The sequence below is a fragment of the Sebastes fasciatus genome, chromosome 3 (assembly GCF_043250625.1).
Source record: "Sebastes fasciatus isolate fSebFas1 chromosome 3, fSebFas1.pri, whole genome shotgun sequence".
Taxonomy (NCBI): Eukaryota; Metazoa; Chordata; class Actinopteri; order Perciformes; family Sebastidae; genus Sebastes; species Sebastes fasciatus.
In genome coordinates this window covers 29469292-29492321 of record NC_133797.1, presented here as the reverse complement: position 1 = coordinate 29492321, position 23030 = coordinate 29469292, and the positions used below count along the sequence as shown (strand labels likewise).

At 41.4% G+C, this 23030-nt stretch overlaps 1 protein-coding gene across 1 annotated transcript in view; it reads left to right on the top strand.

The window, feature by feature from the left end:
• The first annotated feature begins 8189 nt into the window (after positions 1–8189).
• Positions 8190–23030, top strand: part of LOC141765397 (amyloid beta precursor protein binding family B member 2-like) — a 39993-nt gene continuing 25152 nt past the window's right edge. The window contains exons 1-5 of the mRNA XM_074631451.1: positions 8190–8211; positions 12672–12778; positions 14025–14091; positions 15195–16253; positions 22509–22753. Of these exons, the coding sequence (XP_074487552.1) occupies positions 14073–14091; positions 15195–16253; positions 22509–22753 (1323 nt within the window). The 5' untranslated portion in view covers positions 8190–8211; positions 12672–12778; positions 14025–14072. The remainder of the gene's footprint in view (positions 8212–12671; positions 12779–14024; positions 14092–15194; positions 16254–22508; positions 22754–23030) is intronic.

Genomic DNA, 23030 nt, shown 5'->3' with positions numbered 1-23030 from the left:
TCAGTATTCAAATGCTTCTTTTTTTAAATCCCAAATTAGCCCACGAAATAATGAATAATTCCACCACATTATTCATGATCAATATTCAACATTAATTATTATTAGTTATTCTCAGACAGATATCGCTGTTTGTTATGTGTAGAGGTGGGTGTGTGCAGTGCGGCAGCGGCCCTGTCACAAAGCTTTGAATACCTTTGAATATTTCTCGCAGAAGCTTCGAAGCCCAAAAGATGATATTCAGGAAAGCCCTAATTTCTACATTGAATGATAAATTGATTAATCCAAAATATAATCGTCAGTTTAATTGATAATCCTTATTCGCAGCCCTGCATATGTTCAAGCACTTAACTTTTCCTGTCATGGTAAAACTGAGCAGGGTTTCCCCCAACAGAGGTGGTAAACCACCCAGATCCTGACACTTCTCGTCTTGTGATCGATTTAGTTAGTAGATTACAGTCTAACAGTAGACACACTCTTGGCATAAACACAGTATGAAATTTGCTGAGTGGAATAGTACCCCTGCTATGTTTCCTGGGGCTTCCCCCTTTTCGATTAGTCAACTAATATGTCATTTTGGTCTTAGTCGACTAAGATTTCTATAGTCGATTAGTAATTTTTTATGCTTTTTTCATGCTAAAAGACTTATTTCCCAAAAAACTTATGAGCCCACCTCTGGTAAACACAAGATTTATAGTGGTGCTTTTGTGTGATTCTTTGTGGAGAAACTCTCAGATCTGTCGAATAAATCAACTAATGATTAGTTGATTTATTCGACGGATCTGATAGTAGTAGAGTATTGTAGAGATTAATTACTAATCGATTTGTCGATAAAATCATATGAGTGTTTGGTCGAGGACAGCCCTAATAAAGTGTATTAATTTGTTCGTGTTAGCGGAGGTGGTCTTCTTTTCTGGTGAGGTAGCCCTCCTCTTCTATAAAATACTGCAGCAAGCCTGGTTCACTATGGCTTTTACAGACTTCCCCACCCTCTCTTCAGTAACAATGTCGACCAGAGTCTGTGAATCGTATGAAAGTCATTCCTGTGTGATGAGTGCACAGGATGACAGGTGATAGGAATGTTGAATCAGGATCATTGTGGTGATTCGGGCTCCTGACCAGATACGTTCCTTGTGTTTACATCATATCCTGTGGTGGGAGTAATAACAAGTTAACATCTGTGGTTAAGGATGTGATGCAGTGATTCATACAACTGCAATAACAATAAAAAAAAGTTTTTATTAGTAGACTAGAAATTAATTAAACGGTGTAACTTTGATAAACCACACAGTGCTGGAATTTGCCTCTTGGCTTTGCACTGACTTGGCAAGACAAGTGGAGAGAGGCAGTCTTGGCCCTGTGTGTGTGTTTGCTCCAAACATTGGCGGTGCAGTGCTGGTCCACCAGCCGTGGTCAGCTCGCTGTATCATCCCCATCCAAAACCAATGCCCTGTCAGAGAAGAATGCTCCGCTAATGTCGGGAAACAACAGCGATAACTTCTATTGGTTGGATGGGAGAGAGGCGGAGGGAGAAAGAGACAGCCATTGTGTGAGAGGAAGAGACAACAAGAGCGAGGGAGGGGATGATTTAAAGTATTGGAGAGGGAGCGATCATTGCAGTGGTGTCTGTGGTTCCTTTGGCAGAGATGGGACATTCCTTTTCTGATGAGTCACTCTCTCTCTGATATGTTTTCTTTCCTCACATCTCTTCTTACGCTACCCTTTCCCCCCCTTCCCTCTCATTTTCTCCTTCTTACTGTCTTCCTCTACTTGACATAGTCGACTCGTTTGGCTGATAAGTCAAAACTTCCATCCAATCATATCTGTGATATCAATGCAATCTTGTGACATTATTATAGAACAGCTTGCCACAGGCTTTCTAATGAAATGTGAGATAACAAGGCCATGTTGAACTCACAGACACATACACACACACAATGTGAGTAAGAGCTGTGTCGTTTGTGTCTAGACTTCCCTGTCCTCTCGGATGTCCTGTCACATCTCAGCTATATATAGGAACCACAGTCTCTTCACTGCTTCTGCCCTCGCCTTGGATCCGACAGGCCTTTTGTGCAAGTGCTTGTCTGTCTGTCTGCCTGTCTGTGTGTCTTCACTGAGAAAGGGAGAAGGGTTTTTAATAAACATGGCTCAGGCTGGCCTCCATCGCTACTGAAAAAGACGAAAAGAGAGCTGTAACGCTTGCAATCAAGCAGAAGAGAGGCAGAATAAGAATCACTATGAATCCTGTTAAGAGAATTATCTTTGCTGATGAAAGAAACGGTAATAGCTTGCAAAATAGAACCCTAAACATGTACAAAAATATGGCTAACAAGTGAAGACATATTTGGGTATTCAGTGCATTAAAAAAGGATGTGTGCACATGTGTGTTTGCAATTTGAAAGAGCAGTTTTCGAGTCCCTATTTTAATTACAACTGGTAGGATTGTGTGTGATGTCTTACCAAGCTGTAAGAGGTTAAAGTTTTGTTTGGAAACCATTAAATGACAAATGTTTTTAACAAATTTACTCAGCTGTAGCCAATTAGCGGTGCTGTGAGTTGGTGAAATTACGAAATGCAACTCTTGGCTGTTGTCTGGTTAATGTGCTCCCTGCATGCATGTGTTTGATGTATTTACACACACATCACTGTGTATAATTTCGGTGTTTGAAAAGATGGAGAGTGGACTGTTGGTGCCTTCAAATGGGGTCGTGTTTACCGTGTTCACAAGTTGAGCCCATATGAACGTCCCCCTCTTGTCGATTCACGACCTCCTACGTGGAACATTTCATTAAGTTCAGAATTCACGAGTTGTGACGTGTTAGCTGACATTATCAGAAATGACGGAGGCCATGGAAGTAAATTTTTTTGGTGCACAATGAGTGAATATATTGTAATTTTACTCGTATATTGTTTTTCTTTGTAATTTTATAATATGTCTGAGCAAAATGTTGATATTCCCAACAGCCTCATCTTTTCTCCTCTGCATTATGCCTTTGCATTTCCTGCATTATGTTACCCGCTTGCTAGCTTGCTAAATTGTTAACCTCTGTGGCTTCTAGACGCCAACATTGACATTAATATTGCCGTTGCTTAGCAGCAGTGTTCTCAAGGCTTAACCACTTGAACGCCAAGCATATCATGTACACGACTTCCTATGTTGTAAACACAAGCTCACGAGTTTCCTTTGAAGTCACCATGTATCTTTGTGGAGTTCAAAAAGACCAACAGATGTGTGAGTCTTATTCTATATAACAATTGAGGTGATTGTATCACATTATTTTCAGGCAAGTAGTGAGCAGCCAGCTGGTTAATAATCAAGTTCAAACGACTGACAGCTAGTAGATATTGAACAGCAGTCGGAATCTATCAGTTAAACTTTTCTGCCCCCCTGTGATTTGAATCATCAGTCGAGTAGCCCCCCAGTCTAATATCATTTTGTCACTATAATGGAAATAGAGAAGACTGATGGAAACTGAGATCAGCGGGACTCGTTTCTGTTCGCTCCTCCAACGCCTTCAGAATTTTAGTGAGTCGGCCAAACTACTTTTGTTCGCCGCCTGAAACAACCTCCTCTACTGTCCGGTGTGATTGACTCTCGGCTAACAGCGCTGTCAGCAGCAGGAGATGCTTAGTGATGCGCTAGGATTTTATAACTAAGCTGTGACCAGGATATGCACTTTTTTTTTCTCTGACTGTGTGGAAATCTGATATTTTCACATCTGTGATGATCAAAGGCGTTAAACCGTGAGTCTTGCATTAAAACATGAGACTCAAGTCGTGTCGTGCAGGCTGGAGTTTAGTGTGAAGTGGCTGCTCTGCAAGGTTCACTGAACTGTATTGTAACTGAATGGAGGCTGTGAATAATACTTAATAATTTGTCATAATTGTAGATGAGGTGTATTGAAAAGGAACATAAGTAATAATATTGAGTCATTATAAAAATGGCAGGGACCAAAAGCAGATGACAAATTAAAATACAGACGTGGCGGTACTTGTTGTTCTCTGACTCTCCTCCTGGCACAGCTTGTTGCCTTCAAAATTGCGTCCAGGAAAGAGCTGTGGTCTCATTACGGCGAAGTCGCGCTGGCTGCACGACTGGCTCATGTGTGTCCCACAGAGGGAGGAGCTTCCCTCCCCTCAGTGTGTTTTGCTGGGTGTCAGTGTGTTCTCGGTGTACTCTTTCTCCCCTCCCTCGACCTCCCCTCACCCACAGGAAAGAGGGGCTGGGTGAAGCAGGGAGGCAGAGATGAGAGGGGGGGTTATCTGGGAACGGGGGAGGGGTTAAATCGCTCCCAAGTTTCCCAAATCCAGGAAGTCGTCTCTTGGCTTCTATTTCTGAAATGTTTCTGTTCCACGTCACGGGATTTCAAAGACTGTGACAGTGTGTGCGGTGAGATTTCTCAGTCTGTTACAAAACCCTTTAACCCCTGTCACCTCAGTAGTATTTTGGCTTTGTTAGCTGGAGTTAATTCCTCAGGAAAAATCAAAGCCTGTCATGACTGCTCTGCCTTTTTACTCTGTAATGTCCTGTGTCACAATCAGAAGTGTTGAGATTGTTGCAGGTAAATAAGTAACTTGATATGTGTCACAGGTGACACATTTTTATTTAAATATATTCAGTAAATATGTACAGGCCACTCACTCTCACCTTGTTTGTCTTTCATTGTTGTACTATTGCCCTTAGTTTGCTCAGGGTCAGTGAATGGAACGTGTACACACATGCGCTCACAAATGGTCATCACTCACCTTAATTCCTGAGCTGTGTGTGTGTGTGTGTGTGTGTGTGTGTGTGTGTGTGTGTGTGTGTGTGTTTTGTCTGCTACCTTTGTTGCCCCCAGTCGCCCCGGAACCCACCCTCCCACCCAAAAAAGAGAAATGCCTGAGATTCTTTGGCACACCCTGAAAATTCCTCACCGCTTTCCTTTCTTTTGTGGTCATTTTGTCTCTCGCTCTCCCGCCCTCGGAAACCACGCCAGCGGTAAATTATACCTTTAGCTGTATGTGTACAGTACATTGAGACATTCATAAATTCACACTCACACACACATAACCAGGGAGACTCTGTTAGTCTCCGAGTGTAGTTTAAACTACACAAGTGGAATTATAGTGGAGCTATTTCTGTCTGTCCTTCACACTCACTGTACATTGCTGCTGCAAGGACGACGTATGGCATTGGGAGCACGCTCAAACCACAGAGCTCTCTTTGCAAGTAATGCCCGAGTGTGCGTGCGTGTTTGTTTGTTTGTTTGTCTGTACACAAGATTGTTTGTTTAGGCTGCAGCCTCAGTCAGAGTTGTCTCTGTTATTTCCCGTTATTGACAATAAAAGGATGCACACACACACACACACACACACACACACACACACACACACACACACACACACACACACACACTGGGCCTCTTTGCTGTTCTACCCTTCCGCTGTTAGGAACCAGATTCTGTAGATGGCTATTGTTATCTTCCCTGTTTCTTCCTTTTCGTGGACACACACTCACTGAGCTTGGGGAAATATATCCTCCAATCTGTAGTGCACCGGAATGGACCAGTCACCAGCCATCTGGTAGCTTTGTGTAGAGCTGATTGATGTGTCTTTAGCCTCTTTTATTCATCATTAATTTGGTAATGGCTGCAAAATATTTAGCTTTTCATATTCAATCAGTGTGACTGTGAAATAAATAGCTGGATACTGGACAGTGGAGGTCAGGATTCCTCAAAGTTTTTCTTTAATTATGGATATAAACAAGTAAACACAACGATTAATGGCAAATACATACACCTTTTATTTGAAAATAATAAAAAGTGCAACTTTAGGACCCGCTGTTTAAGTTCTCAAGATTCAAGACAGTGCAATATTTAACAAAAAATAAAATAAACCAACTTCTATTCAAGTTAAACGAACAGTGGTCTAACCTGCTGCTTCTGTTCTCATTTTCAAAGCAAAAAAGTAGAACAATAATATTTTACAAAACAATAAAGTGTAAATGGCGTCTCCGCAGCTGCGTGGAAAGATTGGTCGTGTTTTGCCGTTGTATTTTATCTGGCCTTTGCATATTCTGCAAACAGCGAGCATTTAATCAAGGACATTTCCCTTTTTGCAAAAGACTAAATGTTTCCTCACGCTGGACCTCAAACACGGCTTGACAATCTCTCACTCCTCTGACTATTCCTCGCTATCATGCTTCGTTGTCGTCTTTCTGAGATGCGCTGCTGGCTCATGTTGATGACGTCATACACAGGGAGCGTGAACCGGAGTAGTGTTTAACATTTCTTTACTATTAAAAGTACTAAAAAAGACATCAATGTAACTATTGTTGTGCTTAAATACAAGGTGCAAATTCTTAGTATTGATACAATCAATTATTTACTTTGCAAATGGATTTTAGATCGATATACGTCCCCCTGAAGGACAACTTGCCGAGTATCTATCTATTTAGTTGAATCGTACGAATATAAATCGATAAATCAATGTAGTAGATGAATCGTTACAACCCTATTAGATTACTTAGAATAACCTTAATAAACATACCCTATATAAGAATCTCTGAATGAATGTAGCTCTAATTGAAAATGCTGCATCACCACTTTTTTATGTGGTTCTGATCGTAAAACAAACCTGCAGTTGGGGATCTGAGGGAACAAATAGCCACATAAAACAACAGGGAGTCTGCAATGCAGGCTGGTCCTGAGCCATTTAGAGCTTTATATACAGTCAAAATGGCTTAAAAATCAATTGTGATTAATAGAGGGTGTTAAATATGCTCCGCTTTTAGTTTGGTCAGGAGTCTAGCAGCAGAATTTTGAAAAAAAGTGCATTAGTATGGATTATATAATAGGCTGCATAGACATAGTGGTTGTAATGTGAAGAGCTATCCGGCTATGGTAATATACAGTATATCTTTGGTTAGCAGTGTTGCTAAACTCTCAGCCTTGTAGTGGATGTAGTTTGAAGCTAAATGAGGATCCGGCCCACTCTGCAGCCAATGAAAATAAAGCCATGAAAGATCTGGGAAGATTGCCTGCTAGTTCACAGCTGGCTTACACGTTCACGTCCTGATCCAAAAGTTAGGAAAACACCCCGTTGCGTTTTCTATTCTGCACGCCTTGCCTTGATAACATGAATCCATCCATTTTGTTTTTCGATGGCCCGGCCTCTAACAGCGACAATTTTGCTTTCTTGTCAGTCTTTTTTGGTAACAGATGGGGTTTTCTCACGAGCAGAGGGGGAGACGAGAACAGGAGGGGATGAGTGGCTGTAAATCAGGGTTGTAGAGAGAAACGGGAGGTTTTATGAGAGTTTACAGACCTTCTTCACTTTTAATGAGAAAAGACAGCAATTCTCTTCTAGACAAAGGAAACGGTGGGGGTAGAGGGGCAGAGGTAGAAGATGAATGTAGTGGAGGCTAGGAGAGGAAGAGGAAGGGGAGAGGAAATGGGCAAGAAAATGGGATAAAGGAAAGAGGTAAAAGTCAAGTGGGATTAGCAGAGGAACTGCGAATGGCGAGAAACCTTGAGAGGGAAGGGCAGGAAGGAGGGATGAGAGGCCTATCAAACTGTTGGCAGGCATCCACTTGGCATATGAATTTAAAAGCAATTCGTCTCGGCCTCGCTCAGTCCAGGGTCTGGTAAACGGCGGTGGTTACACACAGTACACACGTAAAAAAGAAAGCGAGAGAGGTGGAGTGTTTGCAGCTGCTCCCTTCATTCTCGGTGGAGCCAGACCCCCCAACATACCTAACACTATGCCACACTAACAACACACACATGCAACAACACACATTCGGTGGGTTGGCCAGTGGGTCAGGAGTCAAAGGTCACTGTCGTGCTGTGACACATCCTAGATCTGATTACCCACCGTCCCCATGTATGTTTTTTTCTGTCTGTGTTGCTCTAAGTGTCTTTAACATAGTGGGTCAGTCTGTCTGTGCATTTAACTGTTTACATGCGAGTCCATGTGGAAGATTCACCACCCTCATATTTACTATTGATGTGTGTGTGTGTGTGTGTTTGTGAATGAGTGTTTGTCTATGTGTTTTGTCAGTGCCAATGCTGCCCTGCCCACAGAGGGGCCCTGTAATTATGCCAAGTAGACCCCCTCGTCCGCCGCAGAGGACTGCAGGGAGCCCTTCATGGCTGCTGAGGCCCAAAACCGGCACTACGATCACTGTCATCCCATCCAATTTGAGGCCATATCCAGATGGTGTCGGTATTGAAAGTTAGTTTTAGTGCATACTTGCTGCTGCTGAACTGAAGCTCCACCCAAGTGTAAAAACTTTACATTTTACATGTGTCCGTAGGAAGAAGAAATGTCATGGCAACTTCAGAGCAGTCTGTAGTTAGTGTTTGGACGGCGACACATTTTTGTTGTTTTGGCTCTACTCCAGCACACTGGACTTGCAATGAAACAATCACTGAGGTTAAAGTGGTAACTTTGAAGGGCACTACTACTGCATATGTGAAAAAAGTTGTTTAAAAGACTGTTGTGACTTCAGTGGGAGCTAAACAAAGTCTGAACTGCCTCGGTTGGGGTTGCATAACACTCCCAAATATCTTACCGAACTGTCCGCGGTCAAGTTACATTTTGGGTAAGGTAGTTGCCCGTTGAATAATGTAGGCCCATTCACTCTGTATATCACTCACAAAATAACTTGAAATTAGGGCTGGGCAATATATTGATACTGTATTATGAGACTAGATATCATCTTAGATTTTGGATATCGTAATATGGCATAAGTGTTCTCTTTTCCTGGTTTTCAAGGCTGCATTACAGTAATGTGATGTAAATTTCTGAACATACCAGGCTGTTCTAGCCATAGATATAAAACAGTAGATGTGACATTACATCATAACATATCATAAATTTTTTTACATATTAAGTTCAGGCAAAATTGAAAAAATAAAATCATTGTCTGCAGTATAAATGCACACAAGATTATCTTCTTGATTGAAAGCATGATTTGTTCTCCTGGAGCTATAATAATCAAAATTCTACCAAAATCTTTGTTTTATTGGTTCATTTTAGACCGACACAGTTGTCTTACACTCATTACTTTGAATAAAGAAACAGTATTGGTAGAAAAATACAAGGATTATAAGGACAACATGAGCCTCTTACACCATAGGTTCTAATTACAGCGAGTTTAAAACTGGACCCAGGTAAGATGGCCGGCATATGGTTCCTTCCTGGAATGACTAGTCATTACAACATGTCACATCTACTATTTTATATCTATGGTTTCTAGCTGTTCTATTATTTGCCTTTACCCACTTAGTCATTATATCCACATTACTGATGATTATTTATCAAAAATCTCACTGTTTAAATATTTTGTGAAAGCACCAATAGTCAACCCTACAATATCATTGCAATATTGATATATATTAGGTTGAAAATATTGTGATATCTGATTTTCTTCATATCGCCCAGCCCTGCTTAAAGTAAACAGTTGTTTTTTTTTCTTCTAGTTATGCTCTGCCAGGCTTGTACTGAAGCCATTGCCACCTACTGCATGTTTTAGGGGTCTTTTTGTTTTCAGTTTGGACCTCAGTGATTGAAACACATGCTTAGATAAATTGAGGACTGTGTGACTTGTGACTGACTTGACCTGATGTTAATGTCTGCCCTCCCAAAAACCCTCTTCATTAGCTTTATCTACTGTATATGTTTGGTATCAATGGGGGACTGTGTATAAAAAGCGCTACGATTCCATATACGGTTTACTTAATATGGCTGTGAACATCCTTAAACACCCTTATCACTTGCAATGAGTCTTGTTCTAAGGGAAGGGTGGTAGACCTCGATTACACATACCACATCCAACCTGTATGCCAAGTCAGCAGACACATTTCATGGGAAATGATTCATAAGTTTATAGTGTAGACACCCCTTCATACAGATAGTCTCGCACACACACACACACATGTTCCAAGGTATGCAGACTTGTTGTAGCAGGATTCAAGGAACCGAGCAGCATGCCATTTAATTTTAATGCAACATTTGTATTGCTATTTTCTGAATCACTTTATACATCATCCCTCTTTCCTCGCCTCAGTCCTTAGCAGTTTTTGTACCTGAACGCTTTAGGTACTTATTTCTTTTTTTATATTTGTCTTTTTTGTGTGTTCCTTTCACTTGTGCTTTTTCACAACATCAGTGATTCCTTAAGACTGACAGACTGACATGATATCTCTCTCTTGTAGCCACTGCTTAAAGTATTAGAGAAAATACATTACAGTACACACAGCTGGTTTGAGGTCAAAATTATACAGCTGCTCTTCAGATGGTTTACCTTTTTTACGACAGTCAGTGTAACACCTAGTGTTGTCAGACAAACCAGATGTCGTTGGTCTATTATGTCAGTAAACAGTATTGGCTCAGTGTAACTGACTGTTGTTGTCGCAGATCAAGTGTTCTTCAATATGTTGGATAGACTTGCCACCAGAACTATGCACTATTCATAACTTTGAGTCGTTACATAAACCTGTAAAAAATATAAAGGTTATGTAAACCTGGAGAATCATTGTTATTAATTGTATCTTAAGTGGACATTTTTGCAAGTTGGGAAGAAAAACACTATGTTTGTTGTTTCTTTTGTTGCTTTTAAAGGGCCAGTGTGAAGTATTTCGTGGGATCTATTAGCAGAAATGGAATATAATATTCATAACTATGTTTTCATTAGTGTATAATCACCAGAAACTAAGAGTCACTGTGTTTTTTTTTTGCTTAGAATGAGCCCTTCATGTCTACATTGGGAGCAGGTCCTCTTCACGGAGTCCGCCATGTTGCTCCGCCATGTTTCTACAGTAGCCCAGAATGTCCACATCTTGAGCAAAACACATGGCCTGATGTTGCTGTTTGCCCACAGGCTTGAAAATGTTTTCTTAGAGTTTCTGACCTGATAATATTTACTTTCAATGGCATTTATAGTGATCAACAATAGTTTATACTATGTTTGCTCATTTTATGCAACAGATTGATTAACTGCATTCCACTTTGTGATGAAGCATGCAAAATGCCCAAAAATATAGAGCAAGGCTAATTACATAGCAACATTATTGCTGCCTTACTTATTGAGGGTGACAAACTATAAATCACTAACTCTCCTTCAGACAGTCCGGAAAGCAACAGCTGACACAAAGTACTACAGTTAGCATGATAGATTAGGGATTAAAATGCTTTTCTTTGCCGTTCTGTCCACTGACTAGAACTCCATTCTCAGTTCATGCGTTTAATTTCTTCTCCTTCTTTTTTTTAAATGAATCACAACACACACCACAACTGCTGCAAGCCCTATGGTAATATATATATATATATATATATATATATATATATATATATATATATATATATATATATATATGAAGGCCAAATCATGTGGAAAGCACGTGCTGTGTTTGTCAAAGACAGCAGCTGTATGTATGCACCAGCACAAGACGCCTCTGAAAATTTGCAAAAGTCAGTTGTGTGTGCTGATCAGTCTGTTCATTGACATTTAAGACTGAAAAATTAATGAAATTTGTCATAGGCTTAAGATAGGTCATTAAAGGAAAAGCTGAAAAGATAAAGATGAAAGGAAAAAAGTAGCAGTGGTTTAGTCCTTATGCTGGGAGTTGAGGACTTTTTTTGTAGAATCTGCGGTGAATTCTGTTATTATGAAGCCAAATGAGAGGATTTAGTGGAGGGTAAATCTCCAAATGGCTGCATTTAAAACAACACCCTGATCAGTTTCAGTGTCTGGGCCAAAAACACTGACTGCTATTGCCAATTGAGGATTTGCCTGATTACAAACCCTGATGACAGTTTGATCATCAAGCACTTTAATGTCTGAATGTTCTTGCAATCATCAGCACACTTTTGCCTTCGCAGCTGCAGCTGTGGTGCAAGGGATTGTGTGATTGTAATTGATTAGATCTTAAAATGAGGTGGATTAATTACTAGTAATTTGGAATGATCTCTTTTCTATGTTGTCGGCTGATACTTAAGCTATTTGAGCTATGTATCGTCGGTTTGGAGCGTTGTTTGGCCTCCTTCTCGACGGGCTACTGTGACACGGCCGGTGCCGGTGGAGTCTTTAGGTTTTCCATGTGATGGGATAACATTTCTTTCAGCAAGAAGTTACAATTTTATTCCTCAAAATCATTCCAGGTGTTTTTCCAGCCCCTCGGCCAGGGATAAGTGGAATTTTATGGTTTATTCTATAACTATGCTTATTATCATTTCTCCACTACTCATAGCGGTTGTGTGTTGGTGAGAACTGTCCACAAGTCTTGACTGCATTATGCAGTAATGTGTGTGTGTGTGTTGGTTGTTGGAGTGTAGGGGGGGTTTACAAGTCTCCTGTGGCATTAAGTTTATGATGGTTCCAGTCAGCGAAGGGTTGGCAAGACTGCACCAAAGAAAGAAATATGAGCTCTATACAAAATGAGCCTTATGTTCACACACACACACCGACACACACACACACACACACACACACACACACACACACACACACACACACACACACACGCACACACACACACACCTTGAGTATTAATGTTTGATCGAGGTCATGAATAATAGATGTGTCTTTATTATTTGTCCCTCTGGTGTCCTGCAGTCCTCTTTCTCTCTCTGTTCACCCCTCCCTCTTTCTCGCTCTCATTAATCCTGTTTTATGTTTGTCTCTCCCTCAGGACACTGCTGCTTCAGTGAAGCCCTCGTGATTGGATGAAGAGAGAACCACTGACTACCAGTATGGACGCGCTACATCCTGGACTTTCCCACAATCCTTAGTTCTCTGGTAAGTAGCAACTGTAAAAGGGCTTCTTTCAAGTTGGCATGTTTTTAACATAAAAATAGACTCTTGTAAACCCTCCGAGCTTTCAGAAATTGTTGTTCTTCCTGTCATAACTGAACATATAGCTGCTTTCATTACAAGCATTGCTACTAGTGTTGTCCATATATATGGGATGGTATTCAGACATGGTAATGGTGTGGTATTTAGATCATTTTAGAGCATTTTTTAAAAAACAATTAAGCTTTCTGAGGATGCTAAGTTAACCTCAGTGAATATAGCTCAATAACACTTCCTGTAAATCCTTCACAGTAAAAGCCATTATAAATTCTCCTTTACTTTGAAACAACTAAAGCAGAGCATATCTAAATCTAAGGTGGACCACTTCCGCGCCAAATTGGAGCCTTATTGTTGTTTTACTATACACAGAGTTTGCGTCCGAAATTCCATACTAACATGTTATTTAGTATGCTAACACAGTATTTGAGATTTTTTAGTTTGTCTGACACCTTAGTATGAAACCAATAGTACGTGAATTGCATACTATTTGCGGTGAAATATTACAGTATGCAACGCTGGACACTACGGTGGCATAAATATTCCAAAATGCAATGTGGTAGTGACGACAAAATTCATAACAGACGTTGACGGACAGCTCTGTAACATCAATAAAGTTCAATTTAACTCTAAGCGTAATATTTCACTTTGCTATGCGTATTATATATGTTTTAAATTAGATCAGACTTTGATTCTCACAAACCGTTGTTTTGGTCTCATGAGGTTGGCAGGGGTTACCATGGTTACACGTCTCCTACCGGCAAGGAGGCTCCCAGAAAGTGATGACATAAATTACTACTCAGTGCATCCGAAGATATAAATACTACTGTTTATTCACACAAAAGAAGTTGAACGATAGTACGAAGCCATAATATCATATCCAGGTAGGCAACACCTTTCTATGTGTCGTGACCCCTCCATTTGTTTTATATATATATACCGTATACTGTATGTAGTATATACAGTATATTTTGATTGAATTGAATTGATTACTTCTCTGTATATGATTCTTGAAAGCCTCTTTATTATGGTGTTTGGAGTCCCTTCACTGCCATACAGTGTTATGTTGTCTCCATAGAAACCAGCTGTAGTTGGGTTCTTCATGGATGAATGTGGTCTCCGAGGAACTCAGGATTCTTTGCATTCTTCTTCTTCTGATCATTATTTCACTTTTTTTCTCCTCTGTGGTCTTCAGATCTGCAGCTGAGTCTACTGAACCCTGAACCGTGACCAGCGCCGGTCTATGACTGACCTCCTGTCAGGTACAACACACACACACAAACACACACGCATGCTGTGTTCAGCGTTCGGTTGGAATGAAAGCCTCCATACTCACACCTGCTCATGCTGAGTGGTTCCCCATCCCTGCTCTGCAGTAAAATCTCTCAGGAATGTAAAATATAAGCCTGTCAGTAGTCTGTATTTTTGTTATTGTCAACAAATGAAAAGGCCAAAATCAACCCTGCACTAGTCCTTCTCTCAATACATTTTAGCTTCCCTACCCTGTGTATGGTTCTCCTAAAACAACTGGGCACTGTAGTTTTTAGCAAGCATTACTCAAACAGGATAACTCGTGTATTTGTTGGGTACTATTTCCAGCTGTGCGCTAGTAAGTATTTGCAGAACCAGGAGGAAAACACTACTATATATGGCATCAGGCTTTGGCTACACAGCTAATACTTGTTGGTAATTGTTTTTTTTGGTCTTTTCATGGGATTTGTTGACAATAGGAAAACTACAGAATATCACCAGACCTTTTAAGGATGTTTTAATGCATTCAGTAGACTTGAGTGTCCAATTAAAGCTCTGGTATGATTAATTACATTTCTATGATTATGCAAACCACAAGAAAAACAGCCCCAGCCCCATCATTGTTAATCTACTATTGAAGCATTTTTTTCAATTCAGTTTAAATATTTATAATAAACACTTATTTTGCATGCCTGGCTGTTTCTTTCCTTAGGCTTTTGCACCTTTTAATGATTGTAAACTTGTACATCTTTTCTGTAATTCTCCTCATGTAGTGAGCCACTAATGAATATTTGCACACATGTACAGTATTTGTAAAAAAATCTGTCTTTATTGGTTATATTTTTAACTTAACATAATATTGTATTTATGTTTTCAAGTGAATATGGTCTGTTCTCTTTTACACTGTTTGCTAATGCAAGAATGTTATTTGTTTATTGGAACCACAATATACAGCACCTGTCTTTACATAGCTGTTAAAAAGCAAATCGCAGTAGTAACTAAGCAATGAGAAACCCTCTCTGAAAGCTAATTCCTACAGTATATTATGTTCATGTTAACGCATGTGTGGATTTAAATGTATTCATTTCCTGTTCCCCCACTCTTCCTCTTTCAGGTGATCTGTCTTGTGCCACGATGATGTCAGTAGATGTGACCAATCGTAACGGCCCCGCTGCCACGCCCCCCACCTCACTCAGCCTACGCTCCTCACACAACCAGCTGCTGAGCAGTGATGTCATCAAGCAGGGCTCCGCCACGCCTCCCAAGTGTCGCAAAAAGTATGCTCTCACCAATATCCAGACTGCCATGGGCCTCGGAGAAGCAGCGCCATCTTCATCATCCCCATCATCCCCATCACAGTCTTCGACCCCCAACAATCCCAAACTAGCCAAGAACGGAATGAACCAGCTTCGTAAAGCCGGTCAGGATCACAACAAAAACACAACCGGCCCTGAATCGACGGACTTGGAGTCCCAAACTACAGCAGATGACCTCAACGTCAACACAGCTGAGGACGACGACAGTCACACCAATAATGACCGAGAGGATGATGTCATTGAGCTAGACGTTGAACTGCAATCAGACACTAACAGTGACGCAGAGCCCGAGCAGAAAACTGAATCAGACATGGACTGCAACATTAACACGACTGTGGAGCTCAAACTGAACGGCAACACAACAGATTCGGGCTTTGACTTGAACATTGATACGGAGGAGAGCGATGACATCAGCATTCTGTCTGAGAAGGAGATGTTGTCAAAGATGAAGATTGAGGAAGATGGAGATGAGGTGGCTTTGGATGAGCAGGAAGACGAGGAGAAGAAGCCTTTACTGATGATACAAAGTGAGTCTCCTGTGAAGAACCATAAAGTTTCTTCAGGCCTGGAACTCATCTCTGACCTCCACTCCAACCTCAAGCTCCTCAAATCAGGCAAGGACTCTCCGGTGCCTCCTCCTCCCTCCCTGCCTAAGCAAGCCAGCCCAGAGGACACGCCCCTGCTCTCTGTGGCCTCTGGCTCCTCCTCTTCCTCCTCCTCCCCAGAGACGAAGAAGGACAGAAGGACTGGGGCAAAGACAGACTGTGCTTTGAACCGCATCCAGAATCTGAACCCCAGTGACGAAGAGTTGAGTTGGACCACACTGTCCCAGGAGAGCAACTCCCCCGAGGAGACAGGTACTAACACACTCAAAACATGCTGCAAAAAGTAAACTTCACACAGCCACTGACATTTACTGATGTTTGGCATAGTTTTCATGTGAGTGTGTGTGCCAGCTACTCTGGTGTGTGTGTTTGTTTTTCTCCTGTGTGCTATGTGGTGGTTTCACCATCCCTTTCTGCTGATGACATGTTTCCATTTATGGTGACCAAGTATGTGTGTGTACGTGTGTGTATGCAGAACTCAGACATTGCTGGAACACAATAACAAACACTCCAGCCTCCAGTTAATCTCCCAGAATCCCTCTGGCTGGGACAGGAAGTGCCCTTGTAACCTCATGGGTAGTTCATGGCTATATCAGCTGCATCCTATGCATGTGTGTGTGTGTGAGAAGGGCTTGCAGGCTATTCATGAGTTAATACAAAATCTGTAATAACAGATTTTTTGTTCAGGGTTACATGTTAAAAGTCAGTTTGTATGAATTCTTACCAAACCATTGATGGGCATGCTATGTGTCTAGACAGTCAGAAAAACTGTCCCTATACCTATATTTGTATAGATGTAAAATAGGGCTGCAACTAACGATTATTTTCATTCTCAATTAATCTGAAGTCATTTGATCCATAAAATGTAAGAAAATACTGAAAAATGTGATGTCTTCAAATTGCTTGACAGAACCTCGATATATTCTGTTCACTATCACATAAATCAAAGAAAAGCAGTCCTACTCATAAATCAGAATGTGATAGAAGTTTGTGGTTGCCATTCCCATGCTCTATTATGTCTCATAAATTGTTGCAGCAATTTTTGGGTTGATACCATTTGTTACACAGATTTGTTGCTAATTTTTTACCACTCCAGAATTGATAAAAATGATCAATAATCGATTAAGATACCAAGACCTTGAGGAACACCATAGAAAAAGCCATGCTGTGATTTGGTTTCAAAAACTTTGGACATTTTGAGATTTCTGCAAGAATTGCATTTTTCGGCTGTTTTTTTGGATGGCGAGAACTTCTGTTCTGGAAACTGCTCAGAAAACCCCTTATTGTCAGTAATGTCAAATTTCAAAAGATGGTCTCACTACAATGAAATGGCTTCTATGGGGACTAACATCATCACACATGAATACACATTGGGCTCATTGGATCCACAAGCATCTCAGATTTCCAGTCATATCCAATTTATGTCATTCCAAGACTGTTGAGGGACCCCAGTATGCAGAAATATTCATCATCAAAATCATCATCACATCATTTTTAGAATAGGTCAAAATAATACATTTATACTGCATGCAAAAAACTGCATGGTTTTTGCCCCAAACTGCATGTGATTATCATAAAGTGGGCACGTCTGTAAAGGGGAGACTCGTGGGTACCCATAGAACCCATTTTCATTCACATATCTTGAGGTCAGAGGTCAAGACACCCCTGTGAAAATGGCCATGCCAGTTTTTCCTCGCTAAAATTTAGCCTAACTTTGGTGCGTTATTTAGCCTCCTTCCCGACAAGCTGGCATGACATGGTTGGTACCAATGGATTCCTCGGGTTTTTGTAGTTTCATTCACTCCTTCACTTCACACTAGCTATACAAGTGAACCTCCTACAGCCTCTGAAAGACAGTAAAGTCAGTCGGGATCACCTGCGATCATAGGCCTCAGGGGGTTAATGTAAAATTTGGTCATTGTACAGTTATTTGAAATCTGTTCATTTCTGAGAACACAAATATGCTCTATCTTGATTACGTGTCTAATTATTCATCATTACCTTGCATTGAGGATGAATATATTTATTGTTTTTTTCTACTGTGTGATGTTACAGTGCATACAGTAAGGCAGACCTTTGGGATGAATTTTGTAACTAAAGTGAAGTTAATTCCTCTGAGTCATCGCCTCTTGTTGTGGGCCTCTACTTTCTTAAACTAGCTTGTTGCCTACTTCTGCAGAAGGTCTGTTAAAGTCGTTGCACTTCCTTGTCAGCGTTATGTAAAGGTCTGGACGTTTAGTTTAATTGGGTCCTTAAAACTCTCTGCCTCGCGCTTTTGTTGTAAGACATATGAAACGCATCCATCTCCTCCAGAGCAGCAGCCCCCGACCTCTGAGCTGTAGCTCGGCTGTAAACCATCCTCTCACTCTCTGAGCTGTTGAGCCTCATCGCTGCTTTTTTTCTCCCAGAATGCTTCTCTTCTAGCTCTCTGATGACTCACTGTCCCTTTTGGATCTAAGGCTTCGAGCATCTGTGTATTTCATTTCCCTTCAAGTATGCTGAGGAGCAGCTTGTCCAGAATTTGTCAGAATTTATTTTCCATTATGTGTGTTCTTTGTCCTGATTTCCTCTTGCTCGTCTTCGTCTAAAATATTATTCAAAAGTGATACTTCTCTCATGGGATAGTCTCATGTTTTGTGTGGATCAATGTGCGTGTATTGATAAGCCAAGGAAGGGGGACAAAAAAGTAGACGTTAGCGGTACTGCAGCTTCTAGTTAAGACGTATTGTCCTCTGAGGATTTGCTGAAAAGTCGCTAATCGTGATTCTGGCATCACTCATGTTGAATTTGTCGATATCTAACAAATAGTCGTTCATACTGCTCTTCCTCTCCCCCTCTCTCTCTCTCTCTCATTGACAAAGCTGTGTTGTTTTCCCAGGTGTGTGTCAGATTCCTCTGTGGATGTTGCGGGTTAGAGGGCCAATACGACACTGCTTTCACACAGAGAAGCCAAATCACACACACACACACACACACACACACACACACACACACACACACACACTTACACAAGCTGAGTGGAGGAAGGTCATTTAAAGCTGCAGTGAGTAGAATTGGAGCAAATATGATTAAAAGTAATTTTTATGAAACGGTCACTATATCCAGGCAGTTAATCTGAGAAAAAAAATCATGTGCCTCTGTGTCCTCCGGTGCTCCTAATGGCATCTGTAAGATTTCACAGACCGAAGGAAAACAACCAATCAGAGCCGAGCTGGAGCCTGCCGTCTCATATGAGCACATAGAGCAACATGCGAGATTCAGTGTTTTTTTGTCAGTCAGATGTTTAGCTACTTTTTCTCTCTTTCCTTCTATCACCCACTTACTCAAATCTTTCCACCCTCAGTTTATCGAGGTCCTCCTCTTTGCCATTTTTTCTCCCTTCATCAGCCCTACTGTATGTCTCCCTTCCTCTCTGCTCCTCCTCTTCCTCGTTGCACCTCCACTGGGTATGATACTGAATGAAAGATGTGGGGGTTGCCAGGACAACCAAGAGAGACTAGAGGGAAGGTGGGAAAGAAGGGTGATAAACATAGACATTTGATAACGATGTCTTTTCTGTCTTTCCATGTGCCTATATGTGAGTTTTTTTCTGAGGAACAGGAAAGTAAGGGGCAGGCTTATTTGAGCTGTTGATGTTGTTGATGCTTCAGACAGAGGAAGGAGAGACAACAACAGCAAACACAGCTCAGCTGCAGGCGATACACAACCTCCATCTATCCCACTCTCTCTCTCTCTCTCTCTCTCTGCTCTTGCTTGCACTCCCCCTTCTTTCACTATTTTCTCCCTCTCTTCTCTGCCTCCCTTTTCACGTCATGGTCTCTCAGCCTCCCCTCTTGCAGTGTCCCCCCTCTCTCTCATCTGTCCTCTCTCTCCCTCTCTTTCTATCTCTGTCTGGGATTCTCTGTTTGGTTACAGCACTGGGCTTTGCTGTATGAGAGGCAGCTAGCTAACTATGATGCTGGGGAAAGACTACATGCTGGCTATTGTGATTGTCAATTATGAGGGTAGGTGCATCTGTCGGGAGTCGGCTGTAAACTACAGTGTGGGTTTATAGTTTGAACGCTGTCTGAGTGTATGTGTGTGTGTGCGTGCACAAGCATGGGTATATGTGTGCGTGTATCTCTTCCAACACAGGGATGAAGTTTGTCTCTGTGTCGTTCTCTAAATATCTGCCACAGGAGACTGTGCTCTGTGCATGCTGTATCAGTGTGGTCGTGGTGGTGTTTGTGTTTGTGTGGTGTCGTTTGACAGAGAGAACGTGTGTGTGTTTTGCTCCAGAAGCTCACTGCTCTCCCCTCCCCCCTCTGCTCAACTCTGCTCTGGCATGGAGCTGCATGCTAACCGAGGCGTTCATAGGCTAACTGCTACGTAGCTCCACTGTGGCACATTTCCACGAGCTGCATAGGTTCACGCCAGTTCCCAGCCTAAGTGTGTTTTTCCTTCTTATTCAACACTTGCCACGGTGCTTGCAGAGGGTGACACTGCTAACTTGGGAGGCATTATATATCTCGCTCTCTTCTTGTGTATGTACATAATTTAATCTACATCCAGTAGTCTGTTCATCTCATACTGGCACCTATTCTCTCATTCACCATCTTTCCTCTCACTCAGCAGCACATAGAGACTCTCAGGTTCTCTCTGTTGTAGTTTTATTTGCTCTGACCTATTTCTTTTGCTCATTAAAAGACTGCAACTCCCAGAAGGCATTGCTTCACAGCTCCTTGCTCTAAAGCACAGTCTTAAGCCCAAAGGGTTGTCTGCCAAGAACGTATGTGCACATTTGGTTCCATTAAATAAGCCAAAGTTTTAATACTTGTAACTGCGTGTCTGAATTCCACTTTCAAATCTAGACAAAGTGTTAGTATTTAAAATGTATGTTAACTGTCCACTTAGTGTCTGGGCCCCTATTCTCAAGCTTCAGATAGCTCATCAGGGTGTCCCATTTGACATATCTCCATCATGTCTTAAGATTGTTCTTGTATCTTAACTGTTGTGAATAAACTCAACTGAATTCCTTCTCAATCTGGACCAACCACGTCGTCATGATGACATATGGCCTGCTGTCGTAGCGACAGGCCCATGGGCTGTGTTTTATCAGCATGGTCAGCAGTTTGAGAACTCTTTGTGCAATCACACACACACACACACACACACACACACACACACACACACACACACACACACACAGCACCAGCTGACCAGTCCCTCGGAGCTTATATCACCTTTATGAGTTGCTACACCACCTCATGCAGTTTCGTATCATCTTTACTACCTCTGCCACTACATCAACTTCACGCACACAAAGATGCTATATATATTCTGTGTCTGTGTCTGTGTGTGTGTGTGTGTGTGTGTGTGTGTGTGTGCGTGTGCGTGTTTCAGATGAGATGCCATGTAGTGAAAGAGTGAGAGAAGAAACTGGGATATAAGTAATCTCTGTGTGTGTTTTCAAGGTAAACGCTGTCTTTCCCCTACATTCGATCACTGTCAAATAAATTATGGTAACAGCCATCTGCTCTATATGCTGCTGTTGTATTCTGTTAGGAAAGGGAATACATACATACATTTTATGTGAATCCATACGTAATGAGCCAGTACGTCTAAATTAATCAAGCCTTAGTGGTTTTCTGGTTTTTGAATTACAATAAGTGCTGCGTGCCTTTTAGGGCCAGACCTAATAGTTTGTGCAGGTATTTATTAATTTGATTTTAAGATTATTATTTATTGTCCTTCCCCTTCATCTAGTTGTAGATGGAGTTGTATAATGATTTGTGTATAAATTGTGTTAATTCCACATGTATATAGTAAGTAAATATGAAAAAAAACCCTGAATATTTCATCACCCACTCTGCTAGAAGTTTCACTTTGTCAAAGTGAGTCATGCAGTTTAAATTCAGTTTGCAATGTGAATGCTTTCATTGCCATCACTGGCAATACCGTATGCACTGCAATGTACAGAAAAAGAAGACTTGGAGTCAAATTCAGAGCGGCGGTTGAATTATTGGAAGCAAAAATGTACCACTGCAGACCTTTTACATATTGATCTTGAAAAAGAAAAGGTACAAATGATGCGGCCGCTAATTTTTCTGGTTTTGATGCCTCCTGAAATACTTTCCGTCTCCACTGTTTTCGATTTCAGTGTTAGTGTTAGAGAAGTCTCTTTGACCTCTATCTAACTTGAAATACAACGACAGCGCTTAACAGGTTTTACCCAGTTGTTGTCTGAGGAAAGACACGGCGTGTTAAGTGACAGCTGCAGCAGATGCTGGTAATCCCAGTCAGCTGTTGATATCGTTCTGTATGTGAGTGTGAGAGGGTTAACTTCCATTTAACAGAGGCCAATTTGATCATTTGGAAGAAAAATCTATATTTCATGTTTGTGTGCAGTCACAGAGGTGTGTTTATACATAAGTTAAGTATATAAGAGGTCTGTCAGTTTAATGAATTTGCACTTTTTCCTCATTGATATTAATAAACCATCCAAATGTGTGTGTGTTTTTTCACCAGATATCTGGAGTGAGCAGTCATTCCAGACAGACCCTGACTTGCCTCCAGGATGGAAGAAGATCACAGACATGGCCGGTATCTACTACTGGCACATTCCTACAGGCACCACCCAGTGGGAGAGACCTGCCACCCGCCCCGCACCCCCTGGACAGACCGAGACCCAGGCCTTGGGCGACCACACAGCCTCCACACCACGTAAACACTCCCTGGGCTCACTCAGCCCCTCACCCACTCCCGACCACGAGGTGAGAGACACATACATTTTGCCTTTTTTTTTTTTTTTGTCGTCTCATCTGCAATTGTTCTGTTTAACTGTGAGCACCCAAGATGTATTAAGTGATGACAAACAGTTTGTTGGTTTTTCTGGCAGTGGTCAGGGTCAAACTGTAGTTGTATAGTCTGAAGACGATCTGTCCACAGTGTATAGGGGGGATGAGGAACAATGGGAAAATAATGAAGTCACAGATTTTAATTAACACAAAAATACTTACGTCAAACTTACCTATGCCGTAAAATAGGCAA